Here is an 18,162-nt window from a genome sequence, read left to right as displayed (position 1 = left end):
AATATACACACAACACAAGGCATGTTAGCCTTCCCATTTACACACTAGCCACCCGGCTGCATATAAATGAGCGCATGCTTCTGTTTATTTTGTTCTCTCTCTCGGTGAGTGATAATGAGACGGCTATCAGATTGCAGTATCTCTAAACCCTGCTGTGATTGGTAGTGGCGTTGTGCGTTGCGAGTTCATGTTTGTCCCCTCGCGCCACACCAGTCGTCAAGTACTGTTCGCTCAACCAAGAATCACTTCTCTGGGGTGCATAAATCAAAACAGTGAAATGAGGTCTATGTTTCTCTACAGAATGCATTACAAGTCCATTAATTCAGTCTTCCAGGGACGTTTTGAAGTCTCCATTTACCTGGCCGTCGCCACTCTGATTGTCAATACAGAATCGCACAAACAACCCAACGACGGGACAGACAGTGTCAACACTGCATTTTTAAGGGTTGGACTGTTCCGGCTGGACTATTATCAAATGTGCAGAATTTGATTTCTAAATCAAATGCCATTTGCATGCTAAGCTCCTCTGAGCAGGTTTCCCAATGTTAGGTTTGGAAAATGGGTCAGTGGGCTGGCAAGATACTTTATTCTTTGTGCATCATCCTCGCTTCGCATCAAACCAATCAGCGTTCTGCATCTGTTTATCTTGATTTCAGGCACAATGTTTGAGCATTTGAAAATCAGAACAAGAAACACTCAAGTTGAAAGCGGTTTTGGTTTTATCATGTCGCCAGGCCAGCCATATGTTGGGCAGGCATTGTTGGATGGAACTGATAAGCGTTTCAATCAGAGGAGGATTATGGGTAGAAATCTGCAGATTGTGTCCTCTCGAGGATTGAGTGGCTTTAAAACGCTAAACGCACAACTCATCCACAGCTTGAACGTTTAGTCTGGCCCATGTCCCTTTTTGGAATAACAACAGACACAACAAGTGGAGGAAAACCATTCCAGGACAAATCAGAGATTAATCTCAAAGTTACAGCTGCTCCATTTCGCTGTTAAAATAAATAAATGAATAAAAAAGTTTCATAACCAGAGTTTTATACTTTCTAAAGGAAATGTGTAGTTAAGGCTTATTATTGGATTCCATTCAATTCCCCAAGTCATTTAAATCTCAATTACTAAAAGATTTGGTTCTAGATCTATTAACTCTTTCCCCGCCAGGTTTTTTTTATTTATTTTTTTAGTTGCCATCAGTGCCAGCATTTTTGATAATTTTCACAAAAATTCTGGCCCCCAGAATATTTTGTTGTATAAATATATCTGAACATGAAATATCAGCAGTATATTTATCAACATATGAATGTGGGCAAGTTTCATACATTTTTTTATAAAAACACCATTTTGAGCAAAAAGCTGAGAAAGTCACGTTTTTGTCAAAGACTACATCCAGATCAGATTCAGAACGATGATCAAAACACAGATGAATTAGATAGAGTCCATCAACTCCCCCAAAGCTTCACAGTCCTAAAGTTCGTCCTGGGTCGACGTTTCATTCGGGAATGATGTATGCGGTTTAATGTTGATGATCACGTTATTTTACATACCTGTATGCTATCGCTTGTTTCTGCTTGTTCTTCGCCTGTGTTTTAATCAGGAGATTCAGTACTCTTTTAGAAGATGTGTACAACAGTGAAAACACAGACAGCCGGATAATTCCGTCAATGGCGGGGAAAGAGTTAAGAAGAATCAGAATCCTGCTAAAAATCCTAACAATATAAGCATCAGCACTAATTATTCCGCCTTTATACAACCACTACTAACCAACAACCTCTAAAATCTTGTTCTCAACATGTTCTTTGTTGTTGTTCCAGAGAAAGAGACATTTCTAGAGCCCTTCGTGCTCCGAGACCTGTTGCCGTCTTCAGTCGGGAGCTACTACCGTTACATCGGCTCTCTGACCACCCCCCCCTGCAGTAAAGTGGTGGAGTGGATCATCTTCAGTCGGCCTGTGTTCCTCTCCTACAAACAGGTGAGTCTCTCTGCCACACATATGTAGGGGTGTTGAAGTTATTCATGCTAGTCGAGGGTAAAAAAAAATTTAATAAAAATATTTTAAGACATATGCCGAATTATACCAAACAAGGTTGGGAACTTATTATGCATCTTTATTCAAAGCAAAGCACAAAGTCAAAATTCTCATTAAACAGAGCGACTGACCCAGTTTAGAAGTCTGAGGAGTTAAAACCGTTACAAATTTATTAGACAAGAGTTCACAAAAAACACCTGGGGTTTGGGACAAGAGCTAAACAGTATGATAAATAATAGAATACACTAGTGTGTATAATACCCATTATTGTTCGAATGGACCTTAAAAGACCTCAGACTTTCACAACACTAACTCATGCCTCTCCATTTGTATGCCATGCTTGCACACATACATCCTGTTCTCCCTCTCGGCAATGTTTCTGAGCTCTGATTGATAAGAAATACTCTCAAACTGAGCTTTTACACTGTGATAGAACAAAACCAACCGCCAAAAATGGGGCATATTCATGCTAACAGGCTGCATGAAGAGCAATGTGAAGGTCTGATGAGTTTACTCCAAAGTACAGAGGAAAGAAGCTTGGTTTTAGAGCAGAAATCACCACTGTTAGACTCAGATACCAAACAAAGAGAGATGTGATAAGTGGGGACTAATGTTTATAATGTACAGGCAGGGAACACAGTGGCTGTTGACAAAGGTTGTTCTCCATCAGAAACCAATCCATCTCTGGCCTCTCTGCGGCTTCTGATCTCACCGCATGAGGCTTTGCTCTCACATATAAAAGATCAAAGGACATCTGTACAAAACTCATCCGGCCGGCCATGTAAGATTTCATGTTATTTCAAAGTCATTTCAAGATTTATAACGGTATGGTGTAAGGCTGTAACGATAAAATCTATATTTTAAAAAGAAATAGACAGGCAGAGAACACATTTAACTTAACACTCTAAAACGAGACGTGATGGACGGAAGCACCAACTCTAAATCATTCGTAAAACCATTATTGCACAATTCGTTAATGGTTTTACGAATTATTTACAGGTACTTTTGTTCTGCTCGTTTAACTTGAATAAGGCTTGATGTGCCATTCTATTATGTACCTGATTGTTGAATGTTCAGCCAACGCAATACTGAAAATACATCATTTTTGTCCACTTGAAATTCATGGAAACTTGTCAGCGAGGTAGACAAGAGGAAGACACATAAAATGCATGACCAAAACCTAAACCTAACCACAATTAAAAAAAAACATACAGTATAATTTCATACGTGTTCGTACAATCCAAGTCATACAATAACGGAATATTCTAGTTTTCATGAGAGTTCGTTGGTCACAATGGTTGACTAATGGACAAATTGTTAATGATATTGACTATTTTGTTTATTATTGATATTACTATTATTGATATTTTTTACTGGCGGCACTTTAATTCGCATTCTGATAGCATCTTGTGCTTTAGCTGGTAGCTAAAGTTTGCACAGCAAAACCCCTCTGGGAAACGTTGGGTTTTCAATTCTTCACCTTTAAAGCACACGCCACTATAGTCACACACATTCAGACGAATTGCTATGACGCCTGTGCCATGTCTAGTGCTGTTTTTAAGTGTGCCCCCATGATGGGCTTCTTAGTGGTAATTATAACAGGTTAGTCCATTTTTAAAATGTGTGTTTTTCACATTGTTTGGACAATGGACAAAAGTCTTAAAGTTTAAGTCATTTATGATGCATTATGAAGGCATTTGCATGACTTTACCTATAGCCTAATAATCACTGTACAATCTGCTCAGTCATAGCCCAGATTTTGTCAGATGTGTGAGTCACTATCAGTATCCAAATGTTCTGAGCCCATCAGAGCAAAACTGCAGGAAGTGATCCGTGAACGGGTCACAGCTCACCGAGCGTTTAACAGGAAGACACAGTCCCTTCCTTAGAGCTGTAAACACTGCCCAGAGAAGCTTTCTGCTCTCATTTGACACCTCTTAAAGTTCTTTTGTTCCCTTTCATCTCTGGGTGATTTTGTTTAAAAGGAAACACTGCTGAGGCAGATATAAGTGAGTCTATGGAGGAAGACGGTTGTCCTTCACTCCCCATTTTTCTTGCTCCTTTGTTCTTCATCAAAGCAGGAAGTAGGTCACAGAGACTGACAGACTGAGCTCTGGGGCGCTTTAAGACACGATCGATGCTCAGCCAGTCTACTGCATTTGCAACATCTGGAGCATAGGTGGACATCACACACACACACACACACGTCTTGCCATTTGCCCCTAGAATGCCCTGTTGCTGTGGTTAGCCATAAGGGATTACTCAACCATCAGACTCCAACATGTCTTTTGAGCAGTGACGCACACACACAGATGTGTGACCCAGAATGGCCCTGTTGCTGTGATTTCCCACCAGGGATTACTTAACCTTCATACCCATGATGCACAGTCATTTCATAAACACACACACACAAACACATCTGTCCCGGATTACTACAGCGCTAAGAATTGTACACAATGAGAGACGTGCTTTTGTAGCCGATGCCCAATCCCAGTAAGCTGTTTAGAAGCAAGGTTTTGGCGTACGAGGGATTAATAGATGAGGATTGTGATCAGGAGATTATCCGAGAGCACCATATTGATGCAGCGGGTTTCGGTGTGACCCTAAAGCACAGGAAATGATGTCACAGATCAGATTTGGTGGGATATTGGAGAGGTACAGCATGTGGGAATGTAGTTTTCATATTCAGATGTGTGTCGGAGCACACTCGCGTACTCGTTTGAAGTCTCATTTGGATTCTGAAACAGATAATAAAACAGACACAGATGCTCAGGCTGTTTTTGTGTCACACATTTTCTTTTTTGTGTGCTTTTTCACGTTTACCTAGCTATACGTGATGACACCATAAACTTCTGTTGTTTTTATATAAAGCTAATTATAATTGCAACTAGGAGTATGGTTCAATTAAAAAATTTGATCAAAGAATTACATGATATGCTTATTAATTTAGCTGATTTATTGCATACATCAATGTTTACTGATATTACTATTCTAAATACTATATATTCTAAATATAAAATGTTAACATAAAAATTATAATTAAAATGATTGTGTTATTTTGAATAAGGTACAATTCCAGACAGATGGAACAGTTTGTGGTGTCATAAGAAGTGAAAAAATGCTGAAGATGATTCTTTTTTTTTTCTTTTCTTTTTTTTTTAAATAAAAAATAAAATCTATCGACCTTTTCGAAACACTAAAACAACCCTGATCCAAACCTTAGTTTTATTAGAACCTAAGAACCTTTACTTAAAAGAAAGAAAGATGGATCAAATTTTTCTTCTTAAATGAATGAACCATTTTAACCTTTGAGGATGTTTTCCAATGGAGGTTTAACCATTTTTAGCTTTCTGTCCTCAAAAACAAGTACTGTTTCTCAATGGTACAGCCTCAAACTCACAGATTCCCAAACACTCAGCCTTGGCTTTTTCTTAGAGGCCGTGACACTAACATCAGCCTGTTGGTGAGCGTAGGTCGGGCTAGTTTTCATGGTGTGTTCTACATGCCAGCTCTAGTTGGGCTGAAGAAATATTGGAATGTAGAAAGTGATTAACATGATTGATATTGATGGGAAATGTAATGATGGGAGCGCTACTTTGTTTACGGTTTGTATATCTGCAGTTAGTTTCCGTTTCCCTTTTTGAATGACGAACATAGACTATTGATACCTTCTGATATAGACAGATATTTGCTGACACACAGGCGCAGAACGCACATGATAGTTTACAGCCGCCTTTCGTCCTTTTGGTGTGTTCAAGCGCAGCTTTTGGTTGAGACGCAGCCGTGACGAGGCGACAACAAAGTCGGCTTTCATCGCCGCTAGATCTTTAACATCAGCTTGGTGTGTCACATCCTTTATACTAGCGTGTTTTAGTTTAAAGTGATCCATCAAATGACTTCAGATCCCACAGGATTTAATATAATATTAAAAGGCCGATGTGCAGTTTCGGCTTTCTGAAGTTTAGTGTTTTCAGAAAGCAAGAGAGGGAAGGAGAGGCAGAAGGTTAGTGAGGCATGGCTGAGGCAGAAATAAGACAGACAGTCGGTCATGTTTTTGGTCTTTGATCAGCCTGTGAGCTAAAATAACATTCCTCTGAGTCACTAGTTTTGAAGGAGGGAAAAGACACTCCGGGCATCTTGGGAGATGACTTACTTAAAAAATAAGAGACAGATATGAAAACATACTGAATTCTCTCTCTCTCTCTCTCTCTCTCTCTCTCTCTCTCACACACAGCTGGAGGCGTTCTATTCCATCTTCACCACAGAACAGCAGGACCATGTTAAATCCGTGGAATACCTGCGAAACAACTTCCGCCCACTCCAGAGTCTGGACAACCGAGAGGTCTTCAAATCCGCAGTCAAAGATGCTTGGCTGCCTGACTTGACTGACAGCCTGGGGAACCCGTACGGCACAGAGGCTTCCAAAGGTGGGCGGGCTCTCCTGTTTATAAACCTGATGTTTATATATCATAGCTTTGCATCACAGATACTGTATTCATAAGCTTTAGACTCTCTTTAGATTCAAATAGATTCAGATTTTCCTCATTAGTGCTTACTTATAATGCATGGCATAACACGAGAGCGAACGCGTGCTCGTCAGTGTGTGGGGGTGCGTGTGTGTAATGAGAGTGAGTAGGTGGCATATGGTGCCGTCCTCTGCTATTGTATCATTAGACGCTCTGTCTTTACTTGCCTATTTTCTCGCTCATTTCTCTGCTCGGTGTGGCAGCCGCGCTCGCAGGAAATGCACAAGACTGCAGCTTTTCAAGGACACACTGCTTTTCTCACCTCTGTGTACGCCACAGATCTGCTTCACACGCTCCAGTAGACACCTGCTTTAATCGACAAATGATCGGACCATTCCATAAACACACATTTGTTTTATATCATGGTGGGGACCTTCTTTTGGCTTTTATTGTTTTTTTGTTTGTTTTTTAAATTAATAAAATAAAATTAATAGGTATGAATATTTTTGTACAAATATCAATATGAGGTTGTTATACTATTTAATTATAGTAGATGTATCCTAATCCAAAAGAGATGTTTAAAAAAATAAGTTGTTTGCAGGCTTTACATGTTAAATTAAATACATTTTCCTACATATATTAATATGAAGTTGTTGTACTATTTAATTATTGTGTATTTGTATTGAGCTCAATTTTTCTTCATGTAATAAAAATGTAATATACACAGTATATAGTAGTGTATATCATATAATTGCATTAGATATATATACATAACTCAATAATTAAAATAATTATAAAAATGTTGCTACATGTTTTAGCGTAAACATTTTTTTATTGAATTATACAATCTATTGACAGCCCAACTATGTTTATTTGTTACATAAGTTGTTGATTTGTTTTTACTGGTATTGTAAGCCTAAATTTTTATATCCCACACTGCGTTGAGAAAAACACCTGCGGCCTCATGTATAAACTTTCCGTAGATTTCATCCTAAAAGTGTGTGTACGCACAAAAGCTAAAAAAAACACCAGAACGCTAGAACCGGCACAAAATTCCCTTTATTAAATCCAGTCAGCGGAAGATTGTGCGTCCATGCTTCTCCACCCCGTCTCCTCCCCGAAATAACCATATATTGAGCTTACAATGCCTAGTTTTACCATGAAGAGTGTCCGTATGGTGTGCACATATTTACGCCTAGTTTATTTTTTATAAATCCTGATATGTGCTTACACACATTTCTATACCAATTTTGTGCATCACGTTTATACATCAGGCCCCAGGACTTTTTCCTGGTGTGAACTTCAATGTTACCCCTTTCTGTCACCATTTACTATGTACACTTCCCGCTTTTTTGCTGCCTAGCAACCGTGTAAAGTCACTTTTCATGTGGAGATCACAGCGGTACTTGACGCTTGTGTTGAGAAGAGCATTGAAGTCTTGATGTGGGTCATGTGACAGGGATCCTAACATACTAATAAGCATCCTTACTGCCATTTCTACATCCCTTTATGAAGCTTTCCTCAAGGGAACATTTGATCCACACATGGATTGGCAAACAGAATTAAGCACACAAACACACACACATCCCTACTACCTCTCAACACAAACAAAGATTGTTTACCCCATATTCACAAAACATTCATCCTACACACTCTTCTGTACGTTCCCGAGCAGAATATCTTGAGGGCTTTAACAGATATTGATTGGCACTGGCATTATACCGCGGTAGCTCCTCTCATTTACAGTTCTCTCACATGTTCATAAAATCTTGCCTGGTGATCCATGGTCCAAGCACAATCCCTCATTCCCAACGGCTCTAATACAGATCACAGTGCACAAATTACAGGTCAGAAAGAGCACACCATCCTCATCACCTTGGCCAGGGTAAAGAGACGACATTTACACGTGGCCAGACAGTGTTCCTTAAACCTGGGACACACCAAGCTGACGTCAAAGATCTAGCGGCGATGAAACCGACTGTGTTGTGGCCTCTCCTCGGCTGCGTCTCGGACAAAAAGCTGCGCTTGAACACACCAAAAGGACAAAAGGCGGCTGTCAACTATCATGTGCGTTCTGCGCCTGTGTGTCAGTAAATATCTGTCTATATCAGAAGGTATCAATAGTCTATGTTCGTCATTCAAAAAGGGAAACCGAAACTAACTGCAGATATACAAACCGTAAACAAAGCAGCGCTTGCTTATCATTTTGAAAATCAATCACTCTGATCACTTTCTTCATTCCCGTCGGCTCATGTTATTATGAAAATATTTGTGCATTCGAAAATGACGTAAAATTATAACAGCCTTCTGTCTGTACAGTCTTGACTTCTTTGCTTGCTTTCGTCACTTTCGCTTTTATTTCCATGCATTGACTCGTTCGCTGAGCTGAACAGCCAATCAGAGTTCTTCCTCTCACCAACGGCCCAACACCGAGTCAACATGCTTAATTGGCCCCCAAAAAAAACCAGACAGCGTACGACTAAAGCCAACGGTGCGAAAACACAGCGAAAAAACTAAGCCATCGGCGCTCTAAAACGGCCAGACATTCCCCAACGGTCAACCGTCGGCTTGGTGTGTCCCGGCCTTAAGAGGGGATAAAGATGGAGACAAATACTACATTTGTTCTTTCCTATAAAGCTGTAATTTTGTAATATTGTGAAAAATGTGTGGAAAAAAATCACATAAAATTGTGACTTATTCTACAAAGTCATTTTATTCTAAAAATGTCATTTCCACTGTTGTCATTTCCAATGTCATTACTTTTTGTTATGGAAATTAATTTGTAAACATTTGTGTCGGAATAAAATGGCTGTCTATTTTTTTTATAGATAGCATTTTAAATTGATTCAGGGAAGGAAATCAAAAATGCCATAGTTCTTCTGTGATGCGTGAATATCCACTGTTGGACTGTTGTTAATAGACAAATTAAATGTCGACAAGCCCAAAAGTGGCAGTAGTGGAAGAAACACAGAGAGCTGACCACCCGCACTCTCCATTAAACTCTCTCTGTCCCACCAGCTTGTTGACGTGGGTCCAAATAGCTCCAGGTGATTTGGATTGCCAGAATTGCACTGGAACTCCTAAACAGCTTCCCAGATTCCAGAGCCTTCTGAATCAGAAATATAATTAATTTGGGTGCTTGGAAATAATTCTGTAATACGAAGAGAGAACCGCTCCTCTTATCGCTCCCTGGTTATGCGTTTAATTTCAGCTCCGTGAAAAATTGATTGTGACACCGTCCGCTGTTGTCGAAGAATAAAAAGGGAACAGAAAGGATAGAATAAGGGAAAAAAGAATGAAAGGGTGGAGTAATAGTGTGATAGAGGCTGAGAACAGAAGCATATCAATGGTGCCTGCAGGCTGGAGCTGAACTTTTTGTCAGCTTCCATTAATTCAAAACACGTGCTGGATCATAGCTTTCCCTCGTAGTAGGCGAAACAGCCAAACTGGTTTTATCAGCAGTCCAAAATATAGTAGAGATTCTGATGCAGCTCCAATCCCCACGTGTAGGAAATGCTCAATTTAATATTTTTTAATATTTCAAACTAAAGTAGATGTAATCTGAGCTGTTCTTGTGTGGCTAATGCTTAGTTCCTTAGGTTTCATGATGAACCTGTAACATCCATGGAACTTTTCCATTCCTCAAAAGGTTCTTTATAGTGGAAAATGTTTCTTTAGATTATTAAAATGTTAGAAGAAAGGAAAGCATTGTTCTTTTAAGAACGTCCCACTAAAAGGTTCTTTGGGGAACCAAAATGTTTTTTCTATGGCATTATTGCACACACACAAAAAACAACCTTTTGGAACCTTTATTTTTAGGAATAGTACCGGTACACAAAAATCCTGTTTTTATTTTTTTCACTCTCATGTTGTTCCAAACCTTTTTATCCAGCCAATGGTATAGCATTTTCTTTTTCAGATGAACTGTTCTTTTAAACTGGTCTTATGTGTCAGCTTGTTCGAAAGAGTCGCTCAAGGTTAACGGCGTGTTTGCACTTTCTCTATAATTTGACTTCTGCTCCCACCTTTTCTCCTTTCCTGCTATATCCCTCCATTAATCTCGCTCTCCATGGTCAACAAGCCGGAGGGCCAAAGATGGCCTTTTTATTAAACGATTCTCTGCATCTCTTAAGAGACCTGCACTCTTGCGCAGTAACCTCTACGACTGTGTTTCTGAGTGGGGCGAGCGAGCAGGAATGGGTTATATACTGTAGTATTGCACAGACACATGGATGGAGGAAATGCTGTGATCAGGGTTTGCCTGTGATGATTTATTGGAATATATTTAAATCTGTCATTATAAAATGTACCAAAATATTTAACACGAATCATGCAAAGGTGTTGAGAATGTGTAAAACCCTCTAGTTTGTACATTCTACTTCTACTAATTTGTAGTTAGTACTTTCTGTAGGAAGTAGCTGAAAAGGTTACAGGAAGTGGTTCCTGCAATTGTTTGCAATTTAAAGGCCTGCTCACACCCAGACAAACATTCAGTGTGAAAATTCTGTTTTTGGGAACAGCTGTTTGAAAACAAGATTAACATGTCAATACTAGGGGTGTAGCAATACCCTCATGTCACGATTCGATACATATCACGATACTGAACTCACGATACGATATTATTGCGATTATATGGTAGGTTAATGGAGAACTGACAATAAAACTTGGGCGAACTATACACAATACAGATTGTCACTATCCACGATACATATTGTTGCATTTTTGTATTGTGATATATTGTGACACGATATATTGTTACACACCTAGTCAATACTGTTGGAATTCCTTTCTTCTTTGTGACAATAAAATCCAATAAAGAAACAAACAGCGGTGCAGAACTGTGTACCAGTGTTTCGGCTTTTCTACAAGCATCATTTTTTATGCATTGGTCTAAACAGACAATTTCGTATTTGAACATTCATGCCCGAGCATTGATGTTGGTGTCTTTAAGGGTCTCACATGTTCCTGTTCCTGCTTCCTAATTTGAATTCTTGTAATTTGCACTATTTTGTTAGTGATTAGAAAGTGCATACGTTCATGTAAGTAATAAAGCACTGCAGGTTTTAGGACATATTACGACAGCAAAATAATTTTTTACACATTGTTTGCGTTTATGGTTACAAGGCATTATTGTTTATCTTTTAGGTATATGAATTATAAAATCTGATGTGGCAGCATTGGCATCTCATTCCTCACTTTTGAAAAAGTCGGAAGAGAACATCATTAATTCATCTTCCATTATTCAAGGTGTTGTGGGCAGTGTTAATAGTCCCACCTGGACACTTTTTTGATCACTATATTTGATGTACCATGATTTGAGACCCGCTGATTTTAATCGTGAATACCATTTAGGATGAAAATTGCAAATATGCAAATTGGGATGTTCATGAGCTTTTGAACGTAATTCTTCCATAAACTGCAGGCTGTTGAAATGTCTATGAAGTCTTATTTAAAGGACAAGCTTCCATCCTCAAATGTCAAAGTCATGTTTGTGTGCTATAATCATCAATGCATGCCATCTGTGTGAAAGCCAGTCTTAATGCAGTATGATTACGGCTGTAGTCACTATTACTTCTCTCATGATTAGAGCTAATAGAGGCTTCGGAGAGAGGAGTGATGGTAGAATTAGTTTAATTAGCATTGTTTTGGATGTAATGGCTCCCCTGTGGCTGTGGGAGGGAGTGTGTTTTGACTGTGTGGAGGTGTGCTCTTGTCTGTGTTGCAAATGTGTGCATGCATTTTAGGAACACCAAAACTAAAGAAAATGTAGGGCTTCTTCTGTCAGATTTCTCTCTGAATAGAAGCTCACCCCTACGCATGCTGTTAGCCGCCAGAAACTGTGGCACGCTCGGTGATTAAACACCTTCTGCTGGGGAGATTAACAGCAACTTGGATGATGCTGGTGTTTACAGAGGGCATGACACAATTCAGGACACGTGAAAGCCAAGTATATGTAGTCAGTAGTCTAATAGAGCCATCTAGTGGCTGTGGGATCTAAGGGCACCAATGGAGCTCAAGGTTAGAGTGGTGGCAAAGAGGTAAACACACACTTTTCTTCTTTTCGTCTTTCACGCAGCATGCAGCAGTGCCCCGATCAACATGAACGTCCAGCACATGAACAAGACTGCGTTAGTGGTTCGATGGTCCAGTCCGGAGATCACCTACGATCCGCCCATCCTCAGCTACCTCGTTTCCTACAGCTGGACCAGAAACGACGAGTCATTCGAGGAGACGTACGTCAAAGGGAGTGATCAGAAACTGGTGAGGAGTTTAATGGGGGTTTTTTTTGTGTGTGTAATGGTCATCAATGTCTCACAAATGATAAGTTATTTATGACGTTATACTTTAAAGAAAACATGGAGTAGCATTCGCAACACACTTAACTTCCGTAATGTGATATATTTATGGGTGAAACTGAATATTCATTGGGAAAAAATATTGGTGAGGGGTTCTGTGTGCTTTTTGTGTTTGAATTGGTCATCTACACCACAAAATCTCACAATAAACTCAGCAAATGATTAAATAAAGACCACATGAAATGGCATTTCTATCACACTTAACTTTAATGAAATGTTTATATAGTTTATAAGTGGGATGTGAAATTTATAAACTGATTTTTTTTACCCACTTATTATTTAAAGACAGCATGATATAGCATTCACAATGTGCTTTACTTCCATAAAGTGACATATTTCCAATATCGTTGAGGGATTCTGTGTGCTTGTATTGGTCATCTATACCACAATATCTCACAATAAACCCAGCAAAGGATTAAATAAGCATCTTTAAAGACCACATGAAATGGCATTCTCAACATCCTTAACTTCCATAATGTGACATATTTCCTAGTTAAACTGAATTTTCAGAAAGAAAAATATATAGGATAGGACTTGATTTTAACTTTCCTAATATTTTTATAAATACGTTTATTCAATTGTAATAAATTTTTCTAATTTATTAGTTCATTTTGATTTCTGCTTGTCCTTAAGCAATAACCATTCCAGGTTTCAGATTTGTGTCAGTCTGTTCTTGGGAAACTCACTGTCTGAATGTGAGGATGTTGATATAATGCCTCGTGGATAATATCCTGTAATCTCTCCTCCGCTAGAGCGTGTTTGCAGGAGCGCAGGGAGTGTGACTGTGAATAAAGTCTGTATTTTAGGTCGTCAGCAGGGGGTCGCAGCGGTAGACACTGACCTTGAGGCCCACCATTTGAAAATACTAATGCACTAAAACTGTTTAAGAGGCGGAGATGTATTTTAGTCTCATTTCTCTTGACTTTCTATCAAGCACACTCAGTGGGCTGTGAAATGTATAACAGGCTGAGATTTCTGATTCTCTAGTCCGTAGGGGGTGCGAGGCGACGAGACAGTAGAAAAAAGTCATTTTTGTTCATTTTGTTCCCAAATATTTCAGTGTGCAATTTGAAAATGGCATTGCATCCCATTACAGAACATCATCATTAGATTCACTCCTTTCCCAAATTCCTCTCTATTTTTCATTGTTCCTCCCTCTTTTCTTTTAAGTTCTTCATTTCCATTTTTATTTTCCCCTCTCGTCCCAAGATGCTGCTATCTGGGTCAAATTAGCGGCAGACTCGATTTTTGAGGGACTGCCTCCCAGATCAATAGAGAAAGAGTTTTTACTCCTTTCCACTTATAATAACCCAACACCACAGAGTAATATTTGAGTCGGGGTCCTTTAAAGAGTGAACTCACATAAATCAGAAAGGTGTTGGTGCATTTGGAGAGGAACTGACGCCATTTACTTAGTGCAAGATTTACAAATCCCTCAAGCCCTCAGCACTTTTCAGCAGACCCCGGGGAGGTGAAGTGACTTATGGTAATGGCTATTGCTCATACACTTAGAATTGTATTGAATCTTCATTTCTCAGAGATGAAATGAGGCTGCCTGCGTGAGGTTCAAACAGGCACCAATGAAGGAAATGGAGTTAAAAGGTGGCCATACCTGACTGTCGAAGTCGATTTGTTTGTCAAGTGTGTACCTGCTGAAGGCCTACCTGCACTGCCATTTACACGCTCTTTCTTTTTTTTCAAATATTTCAGCTACCAATAAGAATGAAGTGCTCCTAGCTCCTTTGAACTCATTTTAAAATATTTCAATTGAACTCTTTTCATTTAGGCTTTTCATTTACAGTCTTTATTCATAGTCCCACTTCAAACAGTTGTTCAGATTTTGTCTACTTACAGTTTCAGTAGAGCTGATTTATTATCTTGTCCTTCCTTTTACACATAATCTGTTTAAGATTAAAGGGATGGTTCACCCAAAAATGAAAATTCTGTCATCTTTTACTCACCCTCAAGTTGTTCCAAACCCGTATGAGTTTCTTTCTCCTGCTGAACACAAAAGAAGATATTTTGTAGAATGTCAGTTACCAAACAGTTGATGGACCCCATTGACTTCCATAGTATTTTCTCAATACTAAGTCAATGGATCCCATCAACTGTTTGATTACCCATATTCTTCAAAATATCTTCTTTTATATTCAGCAGAAGAAAGAAATTTAACATATTACAACTATCTATTTAACATATTACACTGGAGTGTAATATTTAGGTTTAGGTGTTTGTTCAGATCCCTAAAGCGAGGTATGAACAATAGTAATAAGCAAACACAGCTAATAAAGAAACTAATTCAATTTTGCGTCCTTTAATTTCATTAAACACTACATTTTTGTTAATATGTTCACAGAAAGATCCTAACAGTGTTGCATAATTTATTGATAAAGGCGTACATTATATAAGCAGCCTTTAAAAATAAATCAGTGCCTACCTCACTGAATTCCAATGTCTTTGTGTCCCAGCTGAGCAGCTCAGAGGTGCTTTAGGTGGTAATGAATGTTATGTGAGGCAGAGACTGATAGAGACTGTCTATTTTCAATGCTAATGACTTGAGAAGAAAGGTGTTACCGCCAAGCGAAGGAGAGGAGAACAAGCTGTTCACCTTCATCCTCCAGACCTCTGTCAGGAGAGTTCACACTTCAAAGTGCATGTGAGTGTGTGTCGACCACTCTTCTTTTGTGTTTTGACTGGACGCGTCAGATGATAACACACCTCCATATCACAGGCGGACTTTTTGGACGTATCCTGGCATGTATGTACTGTATATGTAACATTGTGTGTGTGTGTGTGTGTGTGTTTCAGGAGGTTGTCATCACACCGGTGTCGGCGGATGTGCTGTACCTGTTCCGCGTCCAGGCCGTGTGTTTCAATGACAAGCGCAGTGACTTCAGCCAGAGCATGCTCTTCAGAGGTGCAGAGCTACACTTATACACACAAAAAGAGTTTTACCAATGATATTCTGGTTGTTGTTTTTAAACGTGTTCCATCTCATTAATATTGATCTACTTTGTTTTGGTAGCCAACACCACCAGGATATTTGAGGGCACGAGAATAGTCAAAACTGGGATGGTAAGTTTCCATCTGTCCAGCAGGTGGCAGAACTCTCTTTACTCTTTGCAATGGCAAATAAAGTAAACCTGAATATTTTATTTGTATTTCTTGTATAATAATAATAATAGTTGATTTATTACAAAAAATAATTGTAATAATAATATAGAAGTTTATTTATACAAAAAATTATATATATTTTTTTATAATCTGAACTATGAAGAGTTATGCTGGGAAAGATAACTCAAAAAAATTGCCCTAAACCTTATGAATGATGTTCACAGATTTTATCTTTTAGAATTTATTTTATCTTTTATTTGTATTTCTTAAAACAAAATAATATAAATAATATAATGTGTTTATTACAAATAATAATTTTACAATAATTTAATAATAGTAATATATATATTTTTTTTTATATATATATATATATATATATATTAGAAGGTATAGAAATATATTTATTCAAAAATTACATGATTTAGTATATTTTTGTTTTCTGTATTATTTATTTTAGAAAATATATAAATATATATGTATAATAGGCTAATCATGTTTTAAAAACATATTTTTTTATTTTTGAAAATAAATAATTAATGTATATATAATTATAAATTGTAATTTATTTTAGAAAGTATTAAACTGAATATTTATACTACAATTATCATTTATTCTACAATTAATAAATCCAAAGTAATGCCTGAAAAAGAGTATTTAAAACAATGTCCTGAAACCTGTTGGGCTCATCGGACTCGCATGATGTGCACAGATTTCATCTTTTAGAATCAATGCAGAGGGAAATAAAGTGTTTGTTTTCTTCTTCTTCTAGCCAACTGTCTCTCCAGCCTCCTCAGCAGACATGGCTCCGATCAGCTCCGGTTCCTCCACCTGGACCTCCTCCGGTCTTCCCTTCTCCTTCGTGTCAATGGCGACTGGGATCGGCCCCTCTTCCAGCGGGAGCCAAGCGACGGTGGCGTCTGTGGTGACCAGCACCCTCCTGGCGGGTTTGGGTTTCAGTGGAGGGGTCATCTCCTCCTTCCCCAGTTCAGTGTGGCCCAGCAGACCTCCTCCCTCGACCCCTGCTCCTGCCTCCACACGCCAGACCCCAGCCACTGAACACACCTCCTCACCGGCCTCAGACACAGAGAGCCAAGGGTCTGAGGACGGGGGGGAGAAGGGAGGGAAGGGCGAGGATGAGGACGGAGAAAAGAACGGAGAAGAGGAAGAGGAAGAGGATGAGGAGAAAGGTGCCGAGAGTAAAGTCAGCAGAGTTCCAGACGATGTGGAAAAGCAAAGGAACAGCACCGTGACGAAAGACCCGCCCACAGCAACACCAGATTCGACAGCCAAAGAGAAAGGAGGAAGCAGGAAGGCAGAAAACAGCACAGCGCCATCCAGTGTCCCGGAGGATGAGGTGGAGAAAAACACACACAGAACAGGGGAAGAGGACACGCAGGTGCTGCCGACCAGAGAGCCAGAGAGTGATGATAATGTGACGGCAGTAATAGAGCCTCCAGACAGCATGACTCAGACCAGCAAACCCAGCAAAGGAGACCGCAACCACCTACCACCTTTCTCTATACACACAGGTTAGAAACTAGCAATATTTTTGGTGGGGTGGTGGGGTGGTGGGGGGGGGGGGTTGCATTCGTATCTCAACCTTTTTGACTCCAAGGGCCCCCATTGTCCACAGCAATATTCGAAGGCCTCATGACCTTTTTTTTTCTATTTTTATCCATTAAAATATTTTTTATATAGCTTGGCATAAATACAAAAATGCTATATATATATACATTTTCAGCATGATTACTCCAGTCTTCAGTGATCCTTCAGAAATCATTTTAATATACTGATTTAGTGCTCAGGTAACACACACACACATGGACGCGCACACACACACACACACACACACACACACACACACACACACATACATACATACATACATACATACACACACACACACACACACACACACACACACACACACACACACATATATATATATATATATATATATATATATGTATGTATATGTATATGTACATATAAAATTCAGTATAATTTGTTTCTGATATTCCTTTATTTTAAATTGATGTACTAAACTATTGTATAACTAAACAGACGTATTTTTTTAGACAAAACAAATAAATTGACAAAAACAAAACCACAACAAAATTACTTAAACTTGTATTTAAAATAAAAAAGTCATTTTGTATGACTTGACTTCACCTCGTCTATGATGAGCATGTTTGTA

At 38.9% G+C, this 18,162-nt stretch overlaps 1 protein-coding gene across 1 annotated transcript in view; it reads left to right on the top strand.

The window, feature by feature from the left end:
- Positions 1-18,162, top strand: part of ptprga (protein tyrosine phosphatase receptor type Ga) — a 259,858-nt gene that overhangs the window by 205,943 nt on the left and 35,753 nt on the right. The window contains exons 7-12 of the mRNA XM_082156366.1: positions 1,815-1,972; positions 6,264-6,456; positions 12,572-12,756; positions 15,660-15,768; positions 15,877-15,926; positions 16,735-17,494. Of these exons, the coding sequence (XP_082012492.1) occupies positions 1,815-1,972; positions 6,264-6,456; positions 12,572-12,756; positions 15,660-15,768; positions 15,877-15,926; positions 16,735-17,494 (1,455 nt within the window). The remainder of the gene's footprint in view (positions 1-1,814; positions 1,973-6,263; positions 6,457-12,571; positions 12,757-15,659; positions 15,769-15,876; positions 15,927-16,734; positions 17,495-18,162) is intronic.

This window comes from Leuciscus leuciscus, assembly GCF_965113295.1.
Source record: "Leuciscus leuciscus genome assembly, chromosome: 23".
Classification (NCBI taxonomy): Eukaryota; Metazoa; Chordata; class Actinopteri; order Cypriniformes; family Leuciscidae; genus Leuciscus; species Leuciscus leuciscus.
This window is presented reverse-complemented; position numbering and strand designations above follow the sequence as displayed.